At 42.8% G+C, this 27251-nt stretch overlaps 1 protein-coding gene across 1 annotated transcript in view; it reads right to left on the reverse strand.

Moving 5' to 3' along the window:
- Nucleotides 1-27026, reverse strand: part of htra1b (HtrA serine peptidase 1b) — a 55762-nt gene extending 28736 nt beyond the window's left edge. Inside the window, exons 1-3 of the mRNA XM_080205696.1 lie at nt 26371-27026; nt 9217-9316; nt 4850-5054 (exon numbers count right to left, since the gene is read on the reverse strand). Coding sequence (XP_080061822.1) covers nt 4850-5054; nt 9217-9316; nt 26371-26806 — 741 coding nt within the window. The 5' untranslated portion in view covers nt 26807-27026. The remainder of the gene's footprint in view (nt 1-4849; nt 5055-9216; nt 9317-26370) is intronic.
- Between the last annotated feature and the right edge of the window lie 225 nt (nt 27027-27251).

The raw sequence follows: 27251 nt of genomic DNA on the forward strand, positions 1-27251 counted from the left end.
TAGGCTTCAAGTGAAATTAGATATTGTAAAGTGCTCTGAAACTGGTGAAGATGCATTAGATGTTGCTAGAACTCTTGACTTGCCAACACTATCAGGGAAAATCAATAACTAGAAACTGATAAAATAAGAGAGCTTAGTAAATTAACAACTCCTTTGGCTGCTGTTTGGTTAAGTAGAAGCAATCAGACTGGAATTATGACGGACACGGATAGACTGCTAACCATTTGAACGCAACACCAAACTCAACAACACATACCTCTAAATTTAATACTTATTCAAAAGATGGCTAAGAGTTCACACAATGATCATAAGAAAGAGTGTGATTACAGTTTAAACATGGGACCACTTAATGCTATTTGTGGATGGTTTGCAAGGTTTGACAAATCTGTGACTTTGCATAATGATGTTGTAAGTGGGAAAGTTGCCAGTGATGATGACAATAAGTCCTTCATTAAAACATTCAGTGACATCATCGAGAAGGGTAGAGATACTCCTCAGCAGGCGTTTCATGGAAATGAGATTGGTTTATTCTGGAAAAATGATACTTTCCAGGACATCCATCTCAAAAAAAAAGAAATGCCAGGCTTGAAAAATGCTGGGTGAAAATGTAGCAGTTCATTTTAACGTCAAGCCGTGTTTATGCACTATTGCCAAACATCTCGGCAATAAAGAGTTTCTCAAAGAGTGAGCAACTCGAGTTCCTCTAGCTGACAGTATCTCCTGCACACACGGATGCCCAGAATATTAGGGGGCGATCTTACCAGAATTTGGTCAAGTGTCAGATCTGGCAAGCAAACTGGGGTGAAGCTCTTCAACTCCACTGACCAGTTTTCTCTCCTGATTTTCAGCCTTTTAGTCTGAAAATAAACAGGGGGTTGGTTTACACCATCATTCTAGCAAGACGGGGAGTCTTAAAGCCAGGAACAGACTCCACTGAAATCAAAGCACCCTTTTTAAAGGGCACCCCAATCGGAACACCCCTACCCTCACCCACCCCATGATCATCGCCAGTATCCCCTTCGCCCTCTCCCACGATCCCATTACATTGTGCACGATATGAAAATCTAGTGAGGGGGTGGTAATACAGATGCAAATGTATTAAAATCTAATTTTAGGTTTATGCTAATAATTATGAGCCAGCAAGGGTACAGGCAAGATCAGAAGTCGCAATCACACTGGTGAGATTTGAAATTTTTGTTTTTCACCGGATTTTGAGCCCCCTCCGATGATCTCATGTACGGAGAGTGTGGGCTCAAGATTCCACCCTAAATATGTCCTGGAGTTCCCACAAGGAACAAGATGTGCGCTCCATGGGATTGAGCTACCCTACCATGCCCCTATCTAGACTTAGTAATTTATATATTTGAGTAAGGACTACCATATGACTAGACATACTGGAACGTATACAAACAGACACCCCCAAAAAAGACAGCTGATAAATGAACATTCATTGACAGCTCTAAACAGCTTGCACTGTAAGCTTCATCCTGAAATCATGGAAAATCACAAATCACTAACCTCAGGCTGCAAAGCACCAAGACTGTTAACTAAAACATGAGACCTGCAAGTTAGCACAAAGTGGCAGCAAGTTAAAGGAACAGCTTTTGTACAATGGAGATCTCTTCATCCAGCATTCATAAGACCATAAGACATAGAAGCAGAATTAGACCACTCGGCCCATCATGTCTGCTCCACCATCCAATCATGGCCGAAATTTTCTCATCTCCATTCTCCTGTCTTTTTCTCATAACCTCTGATCCTGTTATTAATCAAGAACCTATCTATCTCTGTCTTAAAGACACTCAACGGCCTGGCCTCCACAGCCTTCTGCAGCAAAGACTTCCACAGATTCACCACGCTCTGGCTGAAGAAATTCCTCCTCCTCTCTGCTTTAAAGCATCATCCCTTTAGCCTGAGGTTGCACCCTCTGGTTTTACGTTTTTCCTACTAGTGGATCCTCTCCATATCCATTCTATCCAGGCCTTGCAGTATCCTGCAGGTTTCAATAAGATCCCTCCTCATTCTTCTAAACTCCAATAAGTCCTCAACCTTTTCTCATATGACAAGTTTTTCATTCCAGGGATCATTCTTGTGAACCTTCTCTGGACCCTTTCCAAGACCAGCACATCTTTCCTTAGATATGGGGCCCAAAAATGCACACTGAAATCCCCTGTTCCTGCTTCCTCCAGGGTAACTTGGAAAACCATGATTCGAGGCCATCCCAGCAGTGCTTCAGCACCTGCCTATTCCCTGTTTCAACCTATCATTCGATGATTTCTCCTCAGTCTTTCCCCTGCTCTTGCCTCCCTCCCGTCCACAAGGTTCACCTTTTGTTCTCTTGATCCATCCTCCATCTAATTTGCCCAATACTTTCTCTGGTCCTCCTGCTTACCAACATAAAAAGCGTCCAAATGTGTTCATTTCGATAGAGAAACCACTCTGCTTCTGAGACTGAATTTTGTACGGCTTTACCCCTAGGATAGAGCAGTGTCTCTGCTGTTATTGACGCTGGGTAAAGAACTCTTCATTCTACCGCACATTCAGTTTGTAGGTACCCATTGCTTTGAGCTCAACTGTGTAAGTCCCTGCCTTCAGCCCACTGGATCACTCTCTTCACTGCAGAGAATGGAGACCAACTATTTGGGAATCCATGGAATAACAAGTGGGTGTCAGGAACAGTTGAAAGTTGCTAGTCAGGGAGAACTAGGGGTGGAGGGGGCATCTCCAGAGCTGACGAGAAATGAAGAGATTGAGCAATCAGGGCTCGTGGTGTCACCTGGTCAGGCGCTAGAAATGTTAGCAATCCTAAACATCTCTCTGTACCAGTACATCAGGTATGAATGAACATACCTCTATCCATCCCCAAGATGTCATACATTGGCAGCTGCAACACACATAAGGAGGGAGTCAGAGGCTGAGGACTGCAAGACATTGATCTCTCTCCTGCACCCCTGCCAAAATCTGGCTGCGATCTCCAATCCAACAGCAGCCACCTTGCCTCCACCCCTGTAAAGGCTGTCAGAGCAACAGATGCTAAGATCAGGACATCTGCTCCTCAATGGAAAATATTCTGGGATGGTAGAGAACTGGGATAGCCAATGAATAGAAATCAAGTGCACTGATAGGGATCCAGCTTCAGCAGGTTTCGGGTTAGTGTGAGAAATGGAAGACATCAGGAGGTACAGCCAATCTCAAGCTAATTGGCTAATCCAGTTTAATGTATACAAAATGACATTTTGAAAACGTCTGCAGATGAGGACACCTGATGAAAGTTCCTTACACATTCCTGGTGTACGTGGTCAATTCGGAGAGGTTTTTTTTAATTCTGGAATGAATGCTTACTCTTAGTTTTGTCAATTGATTGGTTATTATTGTAACAAAGTTACAAAACCAATATGTAATTAAAGGATAGAATCATCAAATCCTACAGTGCAGAAAGAGACCACAATCCCACCCAGATTCATGTTTAATCAGCCGTTAATTTCTCTTCAAGTGGATATTTAACCAGGTACTTCACAGTCTCTCAAAAGAATAAAAACAAGAAAAAAAGTAGCATTTATATCACATATTGTGACCTCCAGATGTCCTGAAGCACTTTACAGACAACAAAATACTGTTTAAAATTAGTTTTCTGTTGTGAGAAATAAAGCTACTGATTTGTACATGATAAGCTCCCGCAAACAACAATGTGATAATGACCAGATCATTTCCATGATCTTTATTGCACGACACTGATTAAGGCATGAATGTTAGCCAGGAAACTGGGGCATTGGGGAATGGCACTGGTGGGAGGTGGGGAAGGATGCCTCAAATTTTCTTCATGGATGAAAAGGAAGTTTTGCAATTTAACTTGTTTGCTCAAATTCTATTAAATAATTTTTAATATCTACATATGAACTACGTTTCATCATATGCCTGTAGAAACAATCCTTCAATCATGTTCGCCAATTTACCAATATCCTCCCAAATCAACCAGGACATCCTAAAGGAATTTAGCATACTACATCATCAATTCAGAATGTTCTGAGGGTAATATGCAACAATGTTAGAAAACATGGCCCCTAATCTATAAGGGAACATTCCACATTTCTCAGAAGGCCCAGTTCAGAGGTCTTGATAAGAAATGTGGAGCTGTGTAAGGGAGGAAAACAGAAGCGGAATAACAATCCGATGGTGACTGGCACTCCACAGAAGATTTGACTCCATACATTTGTGATTATGCAAATAAATTTTAACAGAAACTTTGACCCTAACCTCTTCAAAAGCAATTTTGGTGCAATTTCGTGACTGCATCTAAAGCAGAAACTTTTTTTTGTGCAAAACAGGCAGCAAGTCATGTCCAAAGCAGCATTTAAATTGTATTAAACATGTCAACATGTAATTATAGGTGTGTCATTATTGACAGGTCAACAACATGTCTTATAAGCGGAACACTTTCCTTTAGAGTTATACTCAAACTTTTAACGTAAAAGCAAATTATTGCAAGTGCTGGAATCTGAAACGAAAACAGAAAATGCTGGAAAATCTGAGCAGATCTAACAGCATCTGTGGAGAGGGAATAAGAGCTCATCCCAATTTAAAACATTGGTTCTATTCTCTCCCCACAGCTGCTGTCAGACCTGCTGAGATTTTCTAGCATTTTCTGTGGTTGTGAACTTCTAATGCATTCTAGTGATAAAACGGACAATTTAGCAATCTGACTCTGAAACTACAAAAGATTGGAGTTTTTAGAAGATAGTAGGTCAATGCTGAGAGAATCAGTATTTCTGTAAAAGTCTAAAAGAAATCTGTCATACATAATAAATAATGTTTATTGTTAAACCATGGATTAACAGAATAGAAAACTTACCGGAGGATCTATTTTAATTAGAGCAAGATCTGCCTTTTCATCAATGTCCTTTATTTTGGCGTTGTATGTGGCTCCACTCTTTAGCTCCACCTTCACTCTATGCTTGTTAGTAACCACATGTGCATTCGTCACTATCAATCCATCTTCAGAAACAATGAAGCCTGAGCCACTTGCAACAGACAGTTCACGATTGGAATAAGTTGCCCTAAATTAAATTAATTAACAAATAAATAACTACGTTGGGTTTACCGTGCACCTTTTGTGTCTGGACTGAAAACCTATCAAACGTCTCTGCGTACATATGTATCTGCAGTAAACACACAACAAAACTTGATAGGTTACATTAAATTTGTTACTGTTTGTCCCAGTATAAGAATATAATGTTTGACTGCAAAACTTATTTAAGTTCAGAGATTACCAATTTGCTCTCGATATTTGTGTTTATACAAGTTTGTTTCTTTGCTGAACGTAATTAATCATTTAAACCATTTATTTACATAATATTTTATATCCAATACAGATTCTTATCCATTTATTTGCATACAAATGTGATTTACACCAATTAAATGATTTGCCGCAGTCAATCCTACAATTTAAAGCACACTGAATCAATATAAATTTACCCCATAATATTTTAAGTTCTATATGTTTGCTGATTAGTGGGAAGTGATAGCAGCAACAACTTGATTTATATATACATTTATACAATTTGGAATAAATGGATCTTTTTCCAATTGGCAGGCAGTGACTAGTGGGATCCACAGAGATCTGTGCTAGAACCCCAACAGTTTACATTATACATTCGTGATGTGGACAGGGAAGTAAATGTATTGGGGGGGGGTGATTCTCCCAGCCCACTGCACTGCTTGAGGAGAGATGTTTAGTGGACTCCCTGCTGGGCACCATGGTCTCCAAACATCTGCAGCCGCTGGATTTTGGATGCCATCAGCTCCATGCCAGAAATCAGCATGGTTTTAAATCTGATTAGCGGGCCCAGGACTGAAGTCTCCAGGTCTGCTATCCCTGCCAGGAATATTTCACTCCAGCAGGGTTTACTCCACTAGCGGGGAGCTAGAGGCCCAACCTCATTGGGGTGAAAGGGGCTAGGAGACCTCCCAGAAGGTTGGGGGGTAAGGGACAGGATGCCCCCCTAGGCATTGCCTGCTTTGTTGTGCCTAAGGGGCAAAGTGGCAAAGCTGGGGGACATATTGGCACTGCCCACCAAGTATTGAGTTGGCCTGTCGGTGGGGGAGGAAGGGGGGAGGGGCAGTTGAGGCTGGCCCTCACATATCCAGGAGGCCAGCAGTTGGGAAGAGGGGGTTATCAGAGGGACAATGATCCAGGGTTGCCATGCTGGTCAGTTATCAGGGAGCCAGCAGTGCAGGGCTATTTCACATGTGCCAATTTCTGCTCTAATAGATCAGTGCATGGGCAGTGGCCCGTTCAGCACAATGCTGCTGGCCTCTCCAGCGGGAATTGGTCCTGCACACTGATTTTTAATGTGATTCATGCTAGGGCAATCTGTGATGTAAACAGTGTGGGAGATTCATTTAGAAAATCCTGCTGAAAGAAACCAGCAGGATTTACTCCAGTTCTTACATGAATGAGGCACTTAGAACATTTTTAGGAGAATCACACCCATTATCTCCAAATCTGCAGATAATAAAGTTGGGTGGAAGGGTAAGCTGTGAGGAGGATGCAGAGGTGCTTTGGTGTGATTTGGACAGGCTGAGTGTGTGGGCATATGCATGGCAGATACAGTATAATATGGATAAATGGGAGGTTATCCACTTTGGTAGCAAAAATAGGAAGGCTGTCTGCTATTTGAATGGGTATAAATTGAAAGAGGTGGATATTCAGCAAGACCTTGGAGTCCTTGTGCATCAGTCAATGAAAGTAAGCATGCAAGTGCAGCAGGCAGTAAAGAAGACAAATGGTATGTTGGTCTTCATAGCAAGGGGATTTGAGTATGGGGATAGGGATGTTTTGCTGCAATTGTACAGAATGTTGGTGAGGCCATACCTAGAGTAACGTGTCCTTATCTGAGGAAGAATGTTCTTGCTATAGAGGGAGTACAGCGAAGGTTTACCAGGCTGATTCCTAGGATGGCAGGTCTGTCAAATGAGGACAGACTAGGTCGATTAAGATCATATTCATTGGAGTTTAGAAGAGTGAGATGGGATTGCATAGGAACTTATAAAATTATAACAGGATTAGACAGGGTAGATTCATAAAAAATGTTTCTGATGATGTCCAGAACTAAGGCTCATAGCCTGAGGCTAAGGGGTAAACCTTTTAGAACTGAGGTGGGGAGAAATTTCATCACCCAGAGTATGGTGAATGTGTGGAATTCACTATCACAGTAAGTAGTTGAACCCAAAATGTTGGATTTCAAGAAGGAAATAGATATAGCTCTTTGAATTAAAGGGATTAAGGGATATAAGGGGAATGCGGGTGTTCAGGATATTGAATTTGATGATCAGCCATGATCATAATAATGAATGATGGAGCAGATTCAAAGGGGCAAATGGCCTTCTTCTGCTTCTATTTGCTATGTATATTTCTATGTATGCTTCTATATAACATCCAAGTCACTTACTCCAGGAGAGGATGTTCCTGATCTCAGGGACCTGTAAATAATATAAGCCAATGGTTCTTAATTGATTAGATATTTCCCACAGGTAAAGGTCAATAAGAATTCTGATTGCGGCCCACAAGACGTTTTGTTGACTGCTGCCCACGTGCAGGATTTCCACATTCTGCAGATTTCCGTCCACGTAGGCTTTTCCCTGCTGGTATGATTGAGTTGATACATACATCAAGCAAAGGCAAGCAAAAATGAGATGCGAGCTGATTGCACACAGCATTGATTGTGAGAACAATGTGCTCCCTCTGCATCCAATATAAATATTTATTTTGTTTTTACCGTTTGAAGTTCTATTAAATGATTAAACATTTTCTATAATTTGCTTTGAAATATTTGGTGTGTATTAAATGTATTTAATCTTATTCACGGGGTCATGATTAGTGAACAAGCCTGATTTCAATCTTGTGGCCCACTGAGATGAAGGGGGACACTCATGCGGCCCACTCACTAACCTAGGCTGCCCATCGCTGAGTATGGTTTAAAGTTTATTTATTAGTGTCACAGGTAAGCTTATATTAATACTGCATTGAAGTTACTGTGAAAATCCCCTAGACACCTGTTCAGGTACACTGAGGGAGAATTTAATATGGCCAATGTACTTAACTAGCATGTCTTTTGGACTGTGGGAGGAAACTGGAGCACCCGAAGGAAACCCATACAGACATGGGAGAATGCGCAGACTCCACTCAGACAGTGACCCCAGCTAGGAATCAAACCTGGATTCCTGGCGCTATGAGGTAGCAGTGCTAACCACTGTGTCGGTAGTTGTCTGGATAGAGTGTGACATGAAGGGCTGGGGGTCGGGATGCCCATGAAGGATGCTCATTGCTAACTCAGTGGTTCTTTAAATATCAGAAATGAAGAAAAGATGATGAAGAACATCTTTGCAAAGTTTACTTTTGCTTGTGTACCATCTATCTCATTCAATTTCCAAATCCTTCCCCATGCAGGTTATCATCAGGTCACTGCATGTTAAGGAAGGAATATGTTTATTGTATGGGGACAGATTTAGAATACAGAGTTAGAATTTTGAAAGGCCATACTAACAATATTCCTGATATATATGTTGCATTCCATCTCAGTGATTTACTTGTATGAACCAGATCTTCATTACAATAGTTTTTTGATTACATTTGCATATGAAATCCCACGACCCAAGCTGACATTTGAATGAGATTGTCTGATGGATAATTTGTTATATATTTAAAAGAGTTGCAGGTTGTTTTAAGAGCTGATCACATGATTTGAGGGTGATGACATTAGGGTGCGTGCACAGGCTGCTATTTTACATTCAGATTTCTATTCTGCAGTGCAGAAAGCATATCTTTCAATAAAACCTGTGTTGTAGGTTTGAATCTACATGTGCAAACCAGGTTCCTTTCTTTCTGTTAGAACCCACACCCCTAACATAGTTAAGACAGTACACTGTGCCTGAGGTGAGAGCTGAATTATTTTCAGAACTGGAAGCAATGATTTCTCAACTTTCTCAGTGGGCTATTTCAGTATAGAGTTTAATTAATGTACAGATAACACGTGAGCAACATCATACATGGTTCAGGAAAAGGTCCCCAAACTTCCACTGCACTGTCACAGGTTTAGCAACTTTGGCTCAATACATGACAGCAAATCCTTTTCTAGTATCACCTGTCTGCAGAAACATTATTAACAAACTGACTTCTTGAGCAATTACATGAAGCAAATCAATACAAGATGTACATACCTACGAAAAAGTTCAATATGAACCACAGCAGGAGCAATCTTGTCCACCACATCCGCAATAAAATTATATTTATGTCGCAGGCTATTTGGGTCATTCTGACCTGCAAGTAAAAGAGATTTTATAAAATGAGACAAACAAGTGGCATCTAATGAGATAAATTAGTCCCCCCATTGCACTATGGCAGCCTGATGCTACTATGCTAATGAAGTATCTCAACAACAGGATTCCCACACAACATGAAACCCATTACTGTAAAGCAGTGAAATGCAGCAGATTGGGGACATGTTCCATATTTCTTAATCGTTCCTGCCCTTGCCCATCATGAGGGAGTTTATATCAAAGAAGAACAAGGAAAAGAACAAAGAAAAGTATAGCACAGGAACAAGCCCTTCGGCCTTCCAAGTCCGTGCTGATCATGATAAGAACATAAGAACATAAGAAATAGGAGCAGGAGTAGGCCATCCAGCCCTTCGAGCCTGCCCCACCATTCAATAAGATCATGCCGGATCTGTCATGGCTCAGTTCCACATTCCCGCCCTCTCCCCATAACCCTTAATCCCCTTGCCTACCAAAAACCTATCAACCCGCATCTTAAATATATTTAGCAAGGCAGCCTCCACCACTTCAACGGGCAGAGAATTCCAGAGATTCACCACCCTTTGAGTGAAGAAGTTCCTCCTCAACTCCATTTTAAACCACCCCCCCTTTATCTTGAGGCTGTGCCCCTAGTCCTACTGTCCTTTCTGAGCGGGAAGAGTCTCTCCACCTCTATCCTATCCATCCCATTCATCATCTTATATGTCTCAATGAGATCTCCCCTCATTCTTCTAAACTCTAATGAGTACAAGCCTAGTTTATTCAGCCTCTCTTCATAGTTCAACCCCCTCAACTCCGGTATCAGCCTAGTAAACCTCCTCTGCACTCCCTCCAAGGCCAAAATATCCTTGCGTAAGTGTGGTGACCAAAACTGCACACAGTACTCCAGCTGCGGCCTCACCAGTGCCCTGTACAGTTGCATGCCCTGTACTGATGCCCTAACTAAACTAAAAAAAAACCCACCTGCCCTGACTCAATCCGTATCCTTCTATTCCCTCCATATTCATGTACCCATCCAGATGCCTCTTCAATGTTGCTAACGTGACTGCTTTCTCCACCTCCTCTGGCAGCACGTTCCAGGCACCCATTACTCTCTATGTAAAAAACTGCACACCCCTCTTAAACCTTCCCCCTCTCACCTTGATCCTGTGCCTCCTTGTAATTGACAATTCCATTCTGGAAAAAAGTGTCTATCGATGCTATCTATGCCTCTATCAGATCTCTCCTCAGTCTCCGTCTTTCCAGTGAAAAATAATTTTAATGTATTCAACCTTTCCTCATAGCCAATGCCATCGAGACCAGGCAACATCCTGGTGAACCTTCTTTGCACTCTCTCCAAAGCTTCCGTGTCCTTCTGGTTGTGTGGCGACCAGAACTGCATGCAATAGCCCAAATGTGGCCTAACCAAGGTTTTCTTTAGCTGCAGCATGATTTGCCAACTCTTGTACTGAATGCCTCAGCCAATGAAGGGAAGCATGCTATATGTCTTCTTAATCACCTTGATTGGGAGTACAAAAGATACAGCAAATTTATATTTATGTAGTGCCTGAACCATTACAAGATGTCCAAAAGCACATCATAAGAGCAGAATACAAATATGACACCCATCCATTTAAAGAGATATTAGGTCAGGTGTTGGGGTGGCATAGTGGCAAGCACTGCTGCCTCACAGCACCAGGGACCCGGGTTCAATTCCTGGCTTGGGTCACTATCTGTGTGGAGTTGCACATTCTCCCTGTGTCTGTGTGGGTTTCTATAAGTGCTCTGGTTTCCTCCCACAGTGCAAAGATGTGTGAATTAAGTTGATTGGCAGTGCTAAATTGCCCCTTGGTGTCAGGAGGACTAGCTAGGGTAAATGCATGGAGTTATGGGAATAAGGCTTGGGTGGGACTACGTAGACTCAAATAGCCTGTTTCTGCACAGTAGTATTCTATGAAGCTATAATCAAAAGCTGGACAAAAGAGGACGTCAGTTTTAAGAAGTTTTTTTAAACCTGGAAAATAAAGTAAGAAAAGCAGAGAGTTGGAGGGAGGGTACCCAGAGCATAGGGCCTGGGCAACTGAGGGTGCAACCACCAATGGTGGAGCAATTAAAATCACAGGTGCTCAAGACCAGAATTAAAACAGCTGATACCAGAGAGGATTCTGGAGTTGGAGGAGATTACAAAGTAAAGAGAGGCAAGGCCGTCGAGGGATTTGATTACAAAGATGAGAATTTTAAAATCAAGCAAAGAAAGCAAGGAAGTTACACCAACTCTTTATGAAACACTGGCTGGGTCTCAGCTGGAGCAGTGCGACAACCTGCGACAACCAGAGTTTACAAAGAACTGATGCCAAGACCTTGAGAAGGGTGCACACAGAATTTAATGCAACAGTATCAGGAATAAAGGATGATAGCCATGTAGAGAAATGCAAGAAGTTCGGATTGTTTTCCTTAGCGGGCAGAAGATTAAGAAGAGATTTAATAAAGGAGTTTAACATTGAGCGTTCCCTATTAGCTGGTAATCAGGGGACAGAGATTTAAGATAATTGGCAAGATGGGAATTTTTTATGCAGAGAATGATGACGACCTGGAATAGCAATGCCTGAAAAGGCTGGTGAAACAGACTCAATATTGACTTGCAATAGACAATATTTAAAGGGGCAGTAAATTGTAGGGCAATGGGGAGGAAGCAGGAGAGTGGGATAATTTAGGTAGTTCTCTTAAAGAGCCAGCCAAGGCACAAAATGGTCTCTTTCTATTCTTCATGATTCAAAGTCCACAGCTCTTCTTCAAGCATGCCATGTGACTAGAGGATAGATGAGGCTTTGATTTAATATCTCATCCAAAAAGGGGCCCTTCCTGCATTGCTTTACTCCATCAATACTGTGCTGATGTGTCACACTAATTAATGTTCTCAAGTCTCTGAATCAGCAGCAGAAGCATTGCCATTGAGCCAAGGCAAAGACATCCCACAGCTGGGTCAATATAAAAGTAACTCCCCCTCCCCAAAGACATGTTCTAAAAAAAACTTTCCTTTTCCAGTCTATTCGATGTATTTAGTTATTCAGTTATTTATCATTACTATTCGTTATTCCAGGAAATTCTACCAAACTCTCATTTTGGTTAAAAGCATTATCTCCATCCAACATTGTGTTTATTCTCTAATGGAGAACAGCCATTACTCAACTCAGAAACATGTCCCTCTCTCCCCAGGAAGAAAAGAAATGAGACCCCTCTGGCTGTCATCCTGCCTGACCTTGGGTTCAATCCTCATCCTGCCTTCATTTTTACTGCTGGAAGAGTTCAACAATTCTACAGTTGCTGCCTCCTTCTTATTGTTAAATTGCCTAAACACTGCAAAACATGCAGCTATATTGCTGCAAGGGTGGGATTTATTTAGAAAAGTGTAACATTTAAAGCAGCGCATTTTAAAATATACAAAATAATCTGAAAAATACAGAGTCAGTTCAGTCCCTTTGAATTTTTTCAGCAAAACATCTTAAAAATTTAATTTTTACTTGGCATTCTAAGTTAATGCACTGTTTGAACTTGGACTGGAGATGTGTATTTTGTTGTTGTTGCAGAGGTTTAGCTTTAGAATATGTTTCCCAGTGTATATTCTAAGAACAAAACTCCTAATGGAAATACAAGCAACTGGGGAATTTTCTCTTCACATGCAGAATGGGCCGGTATAATCTGTACCTTATTGGTGCTCAGGTTTCCTCCCATGTCTTTCGGACCAGAGGAAGTTCATGCAGACATGGGGAGAATGTGTAGACTCCGCACAGACAGAGACCCAAGTGAGGTAGCAGTGCTAACCACTCTGCCACCATGCCACCCAAGAAGCAGAATGGGAGAGTCATCAGCTTGTGAGATAGCCAGAAGCCATAGTACCATAGTGCAATAGCGTCAAACATCTCTGCATTTGTTACTATTGGGAAGGAAACTCAAAGCCAATGTATTTCTATTTACTCCAGGTTTGTGGCTTTTGGTTCGCATTAACATTGCTTTAACTTATGTTATCCTTATGATCTTTGGGCTGAGTACAGAAGTTCACCATGCCTAAATACTGATGTTATCTTCAAAATGATGTAAAATTACTTGAAGCATTGCATTTTAAAAAAAACATTTGGGGTTTTGTAAAGACGGCTTCTCATGATCTTTAACAACAGTATAGCCATTCAGATTAAATAACTTCCAACTGAAAAAGTGCTAAAACGCCACCTAATACTGGCTTTTATAAGGAAGGGTGAGGTTTGGCTGAACAACACTATGATACAAAAAGCAGTTTTGTGGACACACAGGCAATTATCAGCCTCCTAAACATGTTTTCAAATAGCACTAAGCTACCATTCAATCACTGCAAAGAACAAAGTATTTTCTTAATATCTACTGGATTGTTTCCATCCCACCATTTTCCATTGACTCTTATCCAACAGCAATCATTATGGATCAGAATACTGCTGAATCAGGTTACAGAAAATTCATGGTCATTTAGTATTGGGCAGATGTGCCAAGTTCAGGCATTCGAGGTTGTAGTTTTGAACATTAAATGTTTTTGCTATTGTCCAATGCTCTGAAATGTCGGTGGTGCATCCACACGATTCAATGAGTTTATAAACTAGGAGAATGATTGCCCGTTTTTTCAGAAGGAACTCTTCAAAATGTAGTTAATGAAAATACAACAAGACTTACTCCAACTTGTAAATCAAAGAAAGGGTTTAATAAAGAAACATGGTTACTCCAAACTCGCCCTGGGCCACTCCAACCTCCCTGCACTTCTACTGTTTCTTATTGGTAGTGAATCAGCTGGTCAGCTGACCCTTACATCTTGTTCCCATTGGTCACATTACATCCAAAACAAAGCTGTCACCGGTTACATTTTAACAGTCCCCATGTGTGAGGTGCTACAAAATCATAAACCATTCATACAGATCAGGTTTACAACATCAGTAAACACTGTGCACAGAGAGGACCTTCCCCTAGATTTCCAGGAAACTAATGACTTGTCCAAGGGGTTGGCATTTTGCTGTACTATGTGTTTGCTGATGTGCTTATCAGATATCAGTAAGGAAAGCCTGTGCAAAGTCGTCGCAACAATTTGGCTGTTTGATTCCCTTTGAAAATGCATTCTTTTAAATTGCAACAAAGACTGAAAAACAGGCCCTGAGCTTTCCACAAACAAAATTAAAGAAAGGCTTTTATTTCAATTAAGTTATTTTTATATACTTTACTAAATTATGGTATGTTGCCAGTTACATACCATATTTTTCTAGATGAATGCAGTGAGTTCTTTATTTGGCTATGTATATTTTGCGAACAGAACATACAAAATAGGAGAAGAGAAAGGCCATTCGGCCCCTCAAGCCTGTTCCACCATGCAATAAGAACATGATTTATCCATGGTTTGTGTTTCAAACTCCACATTCCTTTCTGCCCTGAATAATCTTTGATTCCCTTGCCTAAAAGCAAACTATCAGCCTTAAAAATATTCAATGATCCCCACCTCCAGAGGCAGGAGTTCCATAGTCGTACAACTCTTGAGAGAAAAAAGATTCTCCTCATCTTTGTCCTAAAAGGGGTGATCTCTAATTTTAAAACAGTGCCCCCTAGTTCTGGACTCACCCAGAAGATGAAATATCTTTTCCATATCCACCTTGTCAAGACTATTCAGGATCTTATATATTTCAATCAAGTCACCCTTCAATCTTCTAAACTCCAGTGGAAACAAGACCAATCTGTCTAACATTTTCTATAAGACAAACATTCCAGGTGTCAGTCTAGTAAACTTCCTCTGAACAGTCTCCAATGCATTTACCTCCTCCCTTAAATAAGGAGACCAAACTGCACACAGTATTCAAGATGTGGTCTCACCAATGCTTTGCATAACTGAAGCATAGTATTCTTACTTTAATATAAAGCTCTGATGATGTGTCATCTAGACTTGAAACATTAGCTCTGTTCTCTCTCCACAAATGATGCCAGACCTGCTGAGATTTTCCAACATTTTTTATTCTGTTCAGCCCCCTTTGTAATAAAGAACATCTTCCCATTATCTTTTATAACTACTTGCTGTAACCGCTGACTAACTTCTTGTAACTCATACATGAAACACTCTGCACCTCAGAATTTTGCATCTATTCTCTGTTTAAGGAATACTCTGCTTTTTATTCTTCCTGTCAAAGTGAACATCGTATTTTTGTTGATTATACTCTGTCTGCCAGCTTTTTTCTCATTCACTTATCCTATCTTTTCCAACTGCAACCTCCAAATGTCCGCTTCACAAAATACTTTCCTACTGTCTTTGTGCCATCTGCAAATTTGGCAACCATTCCGTTGCTCCCCTCATTGAAGTCATCGAAGTAAATTAGAAAAAGTTGCGCCCCCTCCCCCTTTCTGCTCCCCTCCCCTCTCCTGCCCCCTACCCCCTAAACTTCTAAAGTCGATTTTGAGGAAATTGCACAATTTGAAAGACTGTTGTGTGAGTACATTGCATTTAGATAATACTGCGTCAAGCAAGGTGCATGATTGGAAAAAGATGGCACTTAAGGCTTACTGATGGTAGCATTCAAACCTACCAAAGAGGACTGATACAATTGCCATTGAAAGTTTGGCTGAAAGCAAATAAAATAGCAACTGAGGATAAGGTAAAAGTTTTCCTCACCTTGATGGGGCCAGATGCTTGCGAGGTGATATCTAACAACAAAACTCAGTTCTTGAACTATTTTAAAACTAATGAAATTCTGGGCTTGTATTTTAAAGCCAATAAAGATGATATGATATAGTTCTCGTAGGTTTATAACTTGGGTGGACCCAGGCTGAACTCAGCGATCCTGGTTTTGATGTTGAGATGATTTAAGGATGCAGTTGGATGATTTATCTATTCTGGAAATGGCTGCTGGGTTCAATTCCTTTTGAAATCTCTGTCTGCAGCACATAATAGAGAAATAGCAGGCAGGGATCAAGTTTGTGGGATGAGTGGAGAGACAGAATGAGGCAAACACAAGGCTCCTGCCACTTTGGCATCTTTTCTGCTTCTCTGTTTCTGGTCAGGAGAAAACAGTTTCTTAAAACAACGTCTCCTACTGCCACACTGAACAGGGAGTTGTGCCGCTGCTGTCACCTTTGTGCAGACAGAACAGGAGGTTGGCACCCACTCTGCCACTGGCACATACATGGTGCTGCTTGTGTCATTGTTGTAGGGCTGGTGAATGCTTGTCACCCATTTGCTCACCTTTCTCACTGCATTGTTCACCCTCAGCAACCCACTCACCGCCCTGTTCACCCTCAGCAACCCACTCACCACCCTGTTCACCCTTACCAACCCACTCACCGCCCTGTTCACCCTCACCAACCCACTCACCGCCCTGTTCACCCTCACCAACCCACTCACCGCCCTGTTCACCCTCACCAACCCACTCACCGCCCTGTTCACCCTCACCAACCCACTCACCACCCTGTTCACTCTCACCAACCCACTCACCACTTTACTCACCCCCACCAACTCACTCACCATCTTGTTCACCCTCAGCAGCCCACTCCTAATCTTTTTCCACAATGCATCCTAGCCCACTTGCTGCCTGTAGACAGCAAGAGTTGTGAGCGAGAAGGAGGCAGTGAATGGTCCGGAGCTGGGTATCTTAAACACAAGAAGAATTTGCTGGCTTTTCACTTCACCCTCTCCCTCCATACAGACCAATGACCCACATATAGTCATCACTGGTGTATTCCAGGTGGATGATTTCAACTTGATCAGATAACTATTAACAAAGGTTTACCCTAACTCAAAAACATTGGCTCTATTCTCTCTCCACAGCTGCTATCATTTGATGAGATTTTCCAGCATTTTCTGTTTTTGTTTCAGATTCCAGCATCCACAGTAATTTGCTTTAATATTAAACTATTATTGGGGCATATTCCTTTTCAGCCACACTTTACTGTTTGTGGTGATTACATCTCAGATGCAGTCCCCACTGGAATATTCTGTGAATAGGTTAGAAGATTATTCCATTCACACTCCTCAGGGTAATTGTCTCTGTGGGTTTTCCAGACAGGTTGGCTCCACTTAATGGCTTTTAATGGGATACTGTGATGAAAAATCTCAGCTATCTTATAAATCGTGGTTTCACATCAATGGAATGTGGTTTTAGTCTTTTTTTAAAATCAAATCAGTGATTTCCAGCCAGCAAATTTATAAAGTCATTTCTAAAAATAAAACATGGTTTTGTAGCATCTCCTGCGATGCAAAATGAAATGCTACTATGCTAATATTTCACTACAATATTGTTCTTAAAAAAAAGAATAAATACATCCATCCTCAAACTCTTCATCTTAAACAGAGCATAGTTGCTGCAGCACAAGTCCAAACTCCTCATATCCTCTTTGGATCAGAAACAATTATAATGAAATCTCTATTTGTGCAGGGTCCAGATAAAGAAAGGCATTTTGGAAACTTTGTGCCTTCTGGCCTTTTTTCTGTCTAAGATCCTGTTGGTGTAACAAAACAAAAAAATGCTGGAAAATCTCAGCAGGTCTGACAGCATCTGTGGAGAGAGAACAAAGTCAATATTTCAAGTCTGGATGACCCTTCGCCAGAGTTTTTTTCCTGCTAACTATAATTAGAGGATTTGTGTTTTCACTAACGTCTGGTGTTAGCACTCTGGGTATTTAAAGTTCCTTTTGTGGGATTTGGGCTTTGTGGATGGTCAAGCTCAATATTGAGTTTGAGGGTATTTATTTTTTCACAAGCTCCAGAAGAACAACTTCCAGTTGGGAAATTTAGGGTGGCACGATAGCACAGTGGCAAACACTGCTGTCTCACAGCGCCCGGGACCCAGGTTCAATTCCAGCCTTGGCTGACTGAGTGGAGTCTGGACATTCTCCCTGTGCCTGTGTGGGTTTCCTCCAGGTGCTCCGGTTTCCTCCCACACTCCAAAGGTGCGCAGGTTAGGTGGATTGGCCATGCTCAATTGCCCCTTAGTGTCCCAAGATGTGAAGGTTAGGAGGATATGCGGGGTAAATACATGGGGCTATGGGGATAGGTCCAGGTAAGATGTTCTATCAGACAGTTGGTGCAGACTCAATGGGCCAAATGGCCTCCTTATGTACTGGAGGGATTGTATGATTTAATATAATGCTAATTTCTCTGCCTTGTTGCATTTCCTGTAATGTCCTTAACCTCAAATGGCTGTTTTCACAACCCATGGGCTTAATAGCATTCTTTCTGATGTGCTGATAAATCTTATTTCTAAGCTGTCAATGGGTGATAAATTATTCTTGAACCTTGTGTGGGTCTGGGTTTTCCTCCTGTACTTTGACTCTAGTGGGCTCTGAAACTGAATTGCTGTATTTAGTTAGATTTGAATTTGGAACCAACCATTAGATTTACCAATAAGTAATTCCAGACAGATGTCACTTGTATTTCCCTTGTGCTCACCATGGTTTTAGGGTGTATTGCCTTCCCTTTATTTCAGGAATGGGCTTCTCCCAATCTGTCCCATATCCTCTGGGACCCTATTGTCAACAGGGAACTGTCCAGTTTCTGTTGCACTCACCTGTGGCACTTCAACAACTTTCTGTTGATCTGTTTGGGAAATGTCATGGTCCCTATTTAAATCTTGGAAGAAGGTCGCTGTAATGCATACATCTGCTGCATTTCCTTCAATCTCTGCTGCCTCTGTTCCAACACTTTGCCTTTCCTGTGAATCCATCTGGCCCCTTTATATTCTACTGGCTTCCCTGTAGCTTCCTTAATCTTTACTGGTTCTATCACCTTCTGGCAGATTGTTGGGACTCCTGTCAGCTCTCTGCATCTGTGCAGAATTTTGTTTGTTTCCCTCAGTCTTCCCAGTCTCTGTGGACTGCCCTGGACTCTGACCATGTTGCCTTCCAACTGGATAAGCCATTTCCCAATAAAAGGTCTACCCTCTGCATGGGCAAGCTTGGGATCACTCCCACCATACGAAGCCTTTTAACACAGTGGTAGTGCCCCTACCCCTGGACCAGAAGGTCTGGGTTCAAGTTCAATGCCAGGGCTTGTTGGCCACGGAAGAAGTGTTCAACACGGTTCAACAGGCTGATAATCAGCTCAGAAATCCTTCCACTGTTCCCTCCACCATGTGAAAACAGTGTGGGTGTGAAGATATGCTAACAACAATGCCCACCATTATAAGCCCTGTACTTAGCTTGCTCTGCAGGTAAATCTTTATTAAAGGAATCTCTAACATCCAGCACACTGGTGTCCATTCTGCTTTCATGTCGAAAATCTCCTTCTCCCATCATGAGCAAAGTTTGCAAATAACCAATATCTCTGAGAATTTGTTTCAGATTCATATTTATCCCACCTACCTCCCCACTGGCCAGTAAGAATCATCAGATACAAGTTTACTGTAAGTTAGGGTCTTTGCATGTTAATTCATTGTGACCTGCTATGACGGCTCCTTGCCTGGCCTTGGGGACTCTTTGTTCCTCCACGGGGCTCTTTATGGAATGAGAAGTGAGTTTTTGAACTCATCAAGGAAATTCCTGTTTCTGAGGTTCTCACAGGTGGAGTCTATCAACTGAGAGCAAGTTGTTTGATTCTTCCAAACTCAATACAAGTTTGCAGAAAGTTCAGAAGGTTTTGCAGTACAACTTGTAGGCAGTCAGGATAGCATTTCTGGTCGCCTCAATTGGTCAATATTTCATCGGACAATAGGGAATGAACCTCACCTGCTTTTCCTGTTAACCTGCTTTGCAGTAGAGCTATCTGAACATCTGTTGGCCACTTTAACTTCTTTGCAAGCTTTCAAATGAAACAAAAACACTTCCACAATGCCTTCAACAAACTTTGGTATTAGTCATGAATATTTTAAGAGCTCAACACTCAGTGTTGAGCTACAGTAAGTTGTCTCACTAAGAGTGTCCTTACTGAAGACCGTGGCCCTTTCTGTACTCAGGTCAAGCTACCTTAATTCCTTTTCACTATGGAGAGCTTGTTCACTCTTCCCTTCCTGGAATTCTCTCTCCTCCTTCCTTTCAGCTCTCCTTTATTCGTGGAATTCTCTGAAATTCTCCTTCCAATCTCTGCTACTCCAGCTAATGCTGGCCTGCATATTTCAGATTCTATGTCCATCTTCCATTCTCCAGGTCCAAATGAAAAATGGGTGGCCATAAGTTTCAGGATTTTGGATTTCCTAGTTTTTGGATGGGTGCCTATTTCTTATACTGGCTGCATTCTTCAACTCTTCGATGAATCAGGCCTGTATCCAAAGTATCTCACTCTATGCTGAGAAGGCACTGACACTCTATTGTGGGCATTTTAAATATCCAGTACTACAAACTACAAAAAATACTGCCAGGAAGATTTTAAAATACTTCTAGGAATTAATTTGATTTCCCACTTCCAATCTCTTATTTGTCTATGGTTTCCATCCCATGGATATTGCCCCGAAACTTCTATTATGATCAGATGAGCATGCGTTGAATGGCTCCCTTCTTTCCCCATAATAGGGTTTGATTTAAACAATATACTTGCCAGTTCAATAAGTACTTACCTATTAGGTTCCATGGCTTTAAGAGACACATGATGTGGAGATGCCGGCATTGGACTGTAAGAAGTCTCACAACACCAGGTTAAAGTCCAACAGGTTTATTTGGTAGCACAAGCCACTAGCTTTCAGAGCGCTGCCCCTTCATCAGGTGAGTGGGAGTTCTATTCACAAACAGGTCACATAAAGACACAAACTCAATTTACAAAATAATGGTTGGAATGTGAGTCTTCACAGGTAATCAAGTCTTAAAGGTACAGACAATGTGAGGATAGAGACGGTTAAGCACAGATTAAAGAAATGTGTATTGTCTCCAGCCAGGACAGTTAATGAGGTTTTGCAAGCCTAGGCAAGACATGGGGGTTACAGATAGTGTGACATGAGCCCAAGATCTTGGTTGAGGCTGTTCTCATGTGTACGGAACTTGGCTATCAGCCTCTGCTCAGTGACTCTGCACTGTCTTGTGTTGTGAAGGCCATCTTGGAGAAGATCAGAGGCTGAATGCCCATAACCATTGAAGTGTTCTCCAACAGGAAGAGAACACTCTTGCCTAGTGATTGTCGAGCAGTATGCATTCATTGTCGTAGTGTCTGCATGGTCTGCCCAATGTACCATGCCTCAGGACATCCTTTCCTGCAGTGTATCAGGTAGACAACATTGGCCGAGGTCAAGTCTATGTGCGGGTGTACCTGGTGGATGGTGTTCTCTCATGAGATGATGGCATCTGTATCAAAGATCCAGCACGTCTTGCAGAGGTTGCTGTGGCAGCATTGTGTAGTGTCGTGGTCACTGTTCTCCTGAAGGCTGGGTAGTTTGCTGTCGACAACGATCTGTTTGAGATTGTGCAGTTGCTCAAAGGCAATGTTGCATGGTCTCCCCAGTATACCATGCCTCGGGACATCCTGTCCTGCAGCATATCAGGTAGACAATGAGCCTTCAACATGTCATTGATGAAGATGAACATCTTGCCAAGGCCATCCACACACCCCCACTTTTTGCCGTCAAACAACCTCAAACAGACGATTGTCCGCAGCAAACTACCCAGCCTTCAGGAGAACAGTGACCATGACACCACACAATCAAAGAACAAAATCAGCCCAGGAAACAGGCCCTTCGGCCCAACGAGCCCGCGCCGCCGTCTCAACACCACCAGTCCACCTCTCTACCCATGACCCCTATCTAATGTTTTATGGCCATCCAGATTGAGGGAAACTGATTTAGGGACAATTTATTCCTGCCAATCAGCCTAACAGCACATCTTTGGGGTGTGGGAGGAAACCGGAGCACCCGGAGAAAACCCACGCAAGCACGGGGAGAATGCGCAAACTCCCACAGACACCGGCCCAAATCCATGTGTCTGCACAGCAATCAGCAATAGTCACTGAGCTGTCGTCTTGCCCAGTATCTTGTCTAGTTTAGGCACACACTAACGACATGAAGCACTAGGCCAATCTCGATCAACCAAGAGCAGCCCCAGTACGACCCATCGCGTGTATGCCCCTCGTTGGACACGAGGTGGACCGACTTAAAACCTGTGAATGAAAAGAGAATCCTGCCACAGCAACCTCTGCAAGACATGTCAGATCATCAACACGGATGCCATCATCTCATGTGAGAACACCATCCACCAGGTCCATGGTACATGGACTCAGCCAACATTGTCTACTTGATACGCTGCAGGAAAGGATGTGCCGAGGCATGGTACACCGGGGAGACCACGCAGACACTACAACAATGGATGAATGAATACAGCTCAACAATCACCAGCAAAACGGTTCTCTTCCTGTTAGGGAACACTTCAGTGGTCACGAGCATTCAGCCTTTGATCTTCAGGTAAGCGTTCTCCAAGACGGCCTTCATGACACACAACGCAGAGTCACTGAGCAGAGACTGACAGCCAAGTTCCATACACGAGGACGGCCTCAATCAGGATCTTGGGTTCATGTCACACTACTTGTAACCCATGACTTGCCTGGGCTTGCAAAATCTCACTAACTGTCCTGGCTGGAGACAATACACATTTCTTCAACCTGTGCTTAACTATCTCTATCCACACATTGTCTGGACCTTTAAGATTTTGATTACCTGTAAAGACTCGCATTCCAATCATTATTTTGTAAATTGAGTTTGTGTCTTTATATGCCCCGTTTGTGAATAGAACTCCCACTCACCTGATGAAGGGGCAGTGCTCTGAAAGCTGGTGGCTTGTGCTACCAAATAAACCCGTTGAACTTTAACCAGGTCATGTGAGACTTCTTATGCGTTTAAGAGACACAACCAGACAAGTTTGAGTCGCTTTTTTTTCAAAGATAGAGAGGATTGTATTCATTGTACCTCTCTAAAAACAATAAAAAACATTCCAACACACACAGATTCAGGTTCACACATACTAAAATACATTACAAAGTGGGAGAGGATAGATTAAGGGATAATTTTAAATCCCAATTATATAATCCTGAAGTCATATAGTTCTCAGAGGTTGATGACTTGGGTGGATTCAGCCTGGGCTCGATGTACCTTCTGGTTTCAGTTTCAAGGCAGTTTGAAGATGTGGACAGACTATGGGCAGAATTTTCCCATCCTGCTCATCATGGGAATTGTAGCGGGCAAGGGGCAGATCATGCAAAGGTCCATTGACCTTGAGCAGGATTTTCTGGTTTTGGGGTGAGCACGGCTGAAAAATGTATCTGCTTTGGAGACAGCAACTGCTGGGTTCAGTTTTCTTTAAATCTCTGAGGCACTTTGAAAGTCAAATAGCAGACATGGTTCAAACTTGCAAGATGGGTGAAAAAAAGAGAACAAAGCCCACACAGAGGTCCTGCCACTTTGGAGTCTTCTCTGCTTCTGGGCTGGAGAAAACAACCTCATAAATGCAAAAAGATTTAGCTGGCTTGTCACAACATCATTTCTCTCACCAACAAACCAATGAGACAAATATGGTCACGGCTCCTGTCTTCCAGATGGACAGTTTCAATTTTATTAGATTATGGCTGGGGTGGATTCCTCTCTCAGCCAGAGGTCATTACATATAATGCACAGCCCCCAGCCAGATGACTAACAAAATGTTCTGTGAATGGATTCGGAGGAGATCCCATTCTGCTTCTGCACAGTAATTGGCTCTGCTGGGCAATTTGATGGGTTGATTCCACTTAATTCATCAGCCACAGTGATGCAAATTTTCAGCTATATTACAAGCTGATGTTTCAAATTATTGGAATAAGGCTTCACTCTTTTTAAAGTGCAATCAGTGGTTTCCAGACAGTAAATTTCGAGTAAAACATGTCTTTGTAACCATAAAATTAATGAATAAGTTACACAATTCAAGACAATCATGATGGTGGTGGAGAAATGACCACAGTTTTGCACAGTTCACAAAATGCCACAGTGCAAATTCTACCCATCAATATTGTAGAAGGCAGTGAGTGTTTAACTACTGACCTTTAAAAGGTTCAGTCAAAACCACTACTGGGCTTAACCTGGGCCCAGCACAAATAAAAATCTGGGCTGCCACTATTCTGCCTGAGGCTCATAACTGCCTGTCACAATTGCGTGCTCCCCACCTCGCCCAGCTACACGGAACGGACAGGCACACAATGATATTCATACGAAACAGCAGCAGCAGAGTGCTAATACATTACATGGCATTCATTAGAGATTGACATTAACTCAAAATGATGTTTCGTAGGGTAATGTTAAATGAGGACTTCCTGTTACTTGGTAGAAATAGATCAAGTGCCCTGCTAAAGGCAAAAGGTAAAGTTACTACAGCTCCATATGCCCATGGGTTGTTCTCCCCTTAAGGAGGAGATATAATTTTATTGATAGCAGTGTAACAAAATGATGCAGAAATACATAGAACACAACAGCACAGAAACAGGCTACTTAACCCAACAGCTCTAAAGGCTGATGTTGATGTTCCAAAACAGCCTCCACCCTCCTTACATAATCTCATCCTACCAGCATATCCTTCTATTCCTTTCTCTCTCATGTACTATTCCAGTTTGCCCTTTAGGCAGGTTATATAAGGCTGGCATTCTGCCAGATTACTTTCCAAACAGTGAACAAAAACCCACAAACTTTACTTGACACATGTCAGCTTTAACACAAACATTTTACAACAATGCTGCAATTAAACTTGTGGAAAATGCATAAACTGTAAATGAACAAGATTTTCTTGTGCATTTCTTGTGTATACATGGGTGCCAGAGCATTCATTTCCAAATGTATGCACCATGTAGTACTGGAATTTCGAAAAAGAATCAGGCCCATTTCCATAACAAATATTTATGTATCTGACTTTAGGAATAAAATGAGTTTCAGAAAGAATCTTGAACTACAACAAAAACATCCTGAATAATTTGCAGAGGAAGACCACCTTCTCTCTCACACACACACAACTGGGCCAGGACTTCTGAGGAGTGGCAATCACAGTCAGATTGTCAGTCGACTTGGCACCCCATTCCTTTTTATTGGCCTTAAATCAAAAGCTGCGCGTTTCTCATCCGACTGAAGCCTGGTGAGAAACCCACGCCAAGGACTGCGCAACGCAGGGCAGCAGCATCAGGGGAAGTAAAGCCAGACTCCTTTTTAGGGCTTTGGGACTGAAGTTGGAGAAGTGTGGGGGGGGGAGTTGGTAATTAGGGGTAGAGAGGGTAACTGAGGGGTTGGGAGGATGGTTTAGGAGGTATGGGGGGGGCGGGGAGGCAGCTGGGATTCCAGGGGACTGGCTGTCAATAATATAGCCATTCTGGAAATGGAAATGGTTTTAATCCTTCTAACTTTTCCTGGGTAACTATTCTGCTCAGAGAGTCGGGCCATCTGGAGTAAGGGATGGTTTTAGGCACAGGGCCCATTGGAAGTTTCAACATCTCAGCAACTGATGTACAGGACTTTTGGTGGGGGGTCCCCAGTGCATCTTCCAGGCCCTCTCCCAGTCATGAACAACCCCTATGTACCCACCACTTGAGAATGGAAATTCAGGGCCAATATTTTATATGGAATATAGCAGATTAGCGAAAATGTAGACTTGTGCAAGAACGCATAGAGAAGAATGCTGGTCACAATCACCAACTCAAGAGGTAACAATTATTCAATAAAATACCTACGGGATCATACTTAATGCATTGTTGATCCATTGATAATATCTAGAAAGGCACTTTTTCCACGCAGACACTCAGTGGCAGCCTCACAGTGCCAGAGACCTGGGTTTCATTCCCAGTTTGGGTCACTGTCTGTGTAGGAGTTTACATGTTCTCCCCATGTCTGTATGGGCTTCCTCCGGGTGCTCCAGTTCCCTCCCACAATCCGAAAGACATGCTATTTAAGTGCATTGACCATGCTAAATTCTCCCTCAGTGTACCCAAACAGGCGCCAGAGTGGGGGATTTTCACAGTAACTTCATAGCAGTGTGAATGTGAGCCTACTTGTGACAATAATAACTTAAAGTTGAAGTATTACACACTGCTCCCTACAGTTACAGTGTATTTGTGTACAGTAATGATGTTGCATGCAGTACATAGTTGTATATATCTATGAGTGGTGCTGTTACCCAGTCCGCAGGCTCCTCTCTGGATGAAGATGATGGGTGGTTGGTTGAGTGCTTGCGCCCTCCGGCTCTCTGCCTTTAACTCGCACACGTTGCGGTAGGTGCTGCCGTCGCTGCCGCACACCGGCTCCCTGTTGACGCACACACACATGCCCTTGATCCGCCGCTTGGCCGGGTTCTTCGCCGGCGGCACCGAGCACTGCAGCCCCTCTCCGCAGCTGGCCTCATCCCCGCGGCCGCCGCAGGACTCGCCCTCGGCGGCGCCGCACAGCTGGCAGCAGCCGCACGAGTCCGTCACCAGCCCTGCCCGGCAGTCCGCCGGCAGCTCCGGGCAGCTGGACACATCGCATACCTGGGGGCAGCTGGGGGAGCGCCTGGTGATCCTGGCATCCAGCAGCAGCAGGCAGCTGCTAGAAAGCAGCGCAGACAAGAGCAGCATCTTCACCCAGAGACACAACTGGACTAACCCCGCAGCAGAAAACTGCTCAACAAGAAACTTTCCTTCCAAGAAACTCAGCAATCAACTGCTTAAAAACTCAGCACCGTCTGACGGGGTGGGGAGTAAAGTTTGTCCCAAGGGTTGAAAGAAAGTTATTTCCCGTTATCTCCCACTGGAAGAAGGGACTTTATAAACTGCTGAGAGATCAAACTGTCCCCCTGTCAGACACAACAGCAATCATTGGTCTGCCCTGCCTCTCTATTACCCGCCCCTAAATCCGCCTCTTGGCCACATATCAACTGTGCCGGCGGCTTGAAGCTTAAATTGTTTCCTTTTTACCTCCTTTCCCTCTCCTCCCACCCCCTCTTCCTTCCTGTCCCAATGCAAACTGCACCTCGTGAGGGTGGGTGGGGGGGGGAAGGTGGCAATCTCACTCACTGTACGA

The sequence above is a fragment of the Carcharhinus amblyrhynchos genome, chromosome 17 (assembly GCF_965287045.1).
Source record: "Carcharhinus amblyrhynchos chromosome 17, sCarAmb.v2.hapA, whole genome shotgun sequence".
Taxonomy (NCBI): Eukaryota; Metazoa; Chordata; class Chondrichthyes; order Carcharhiniformes; family Carcharhinidae; genus Carcharhinus; species Carcharhinus amblyrhynchos.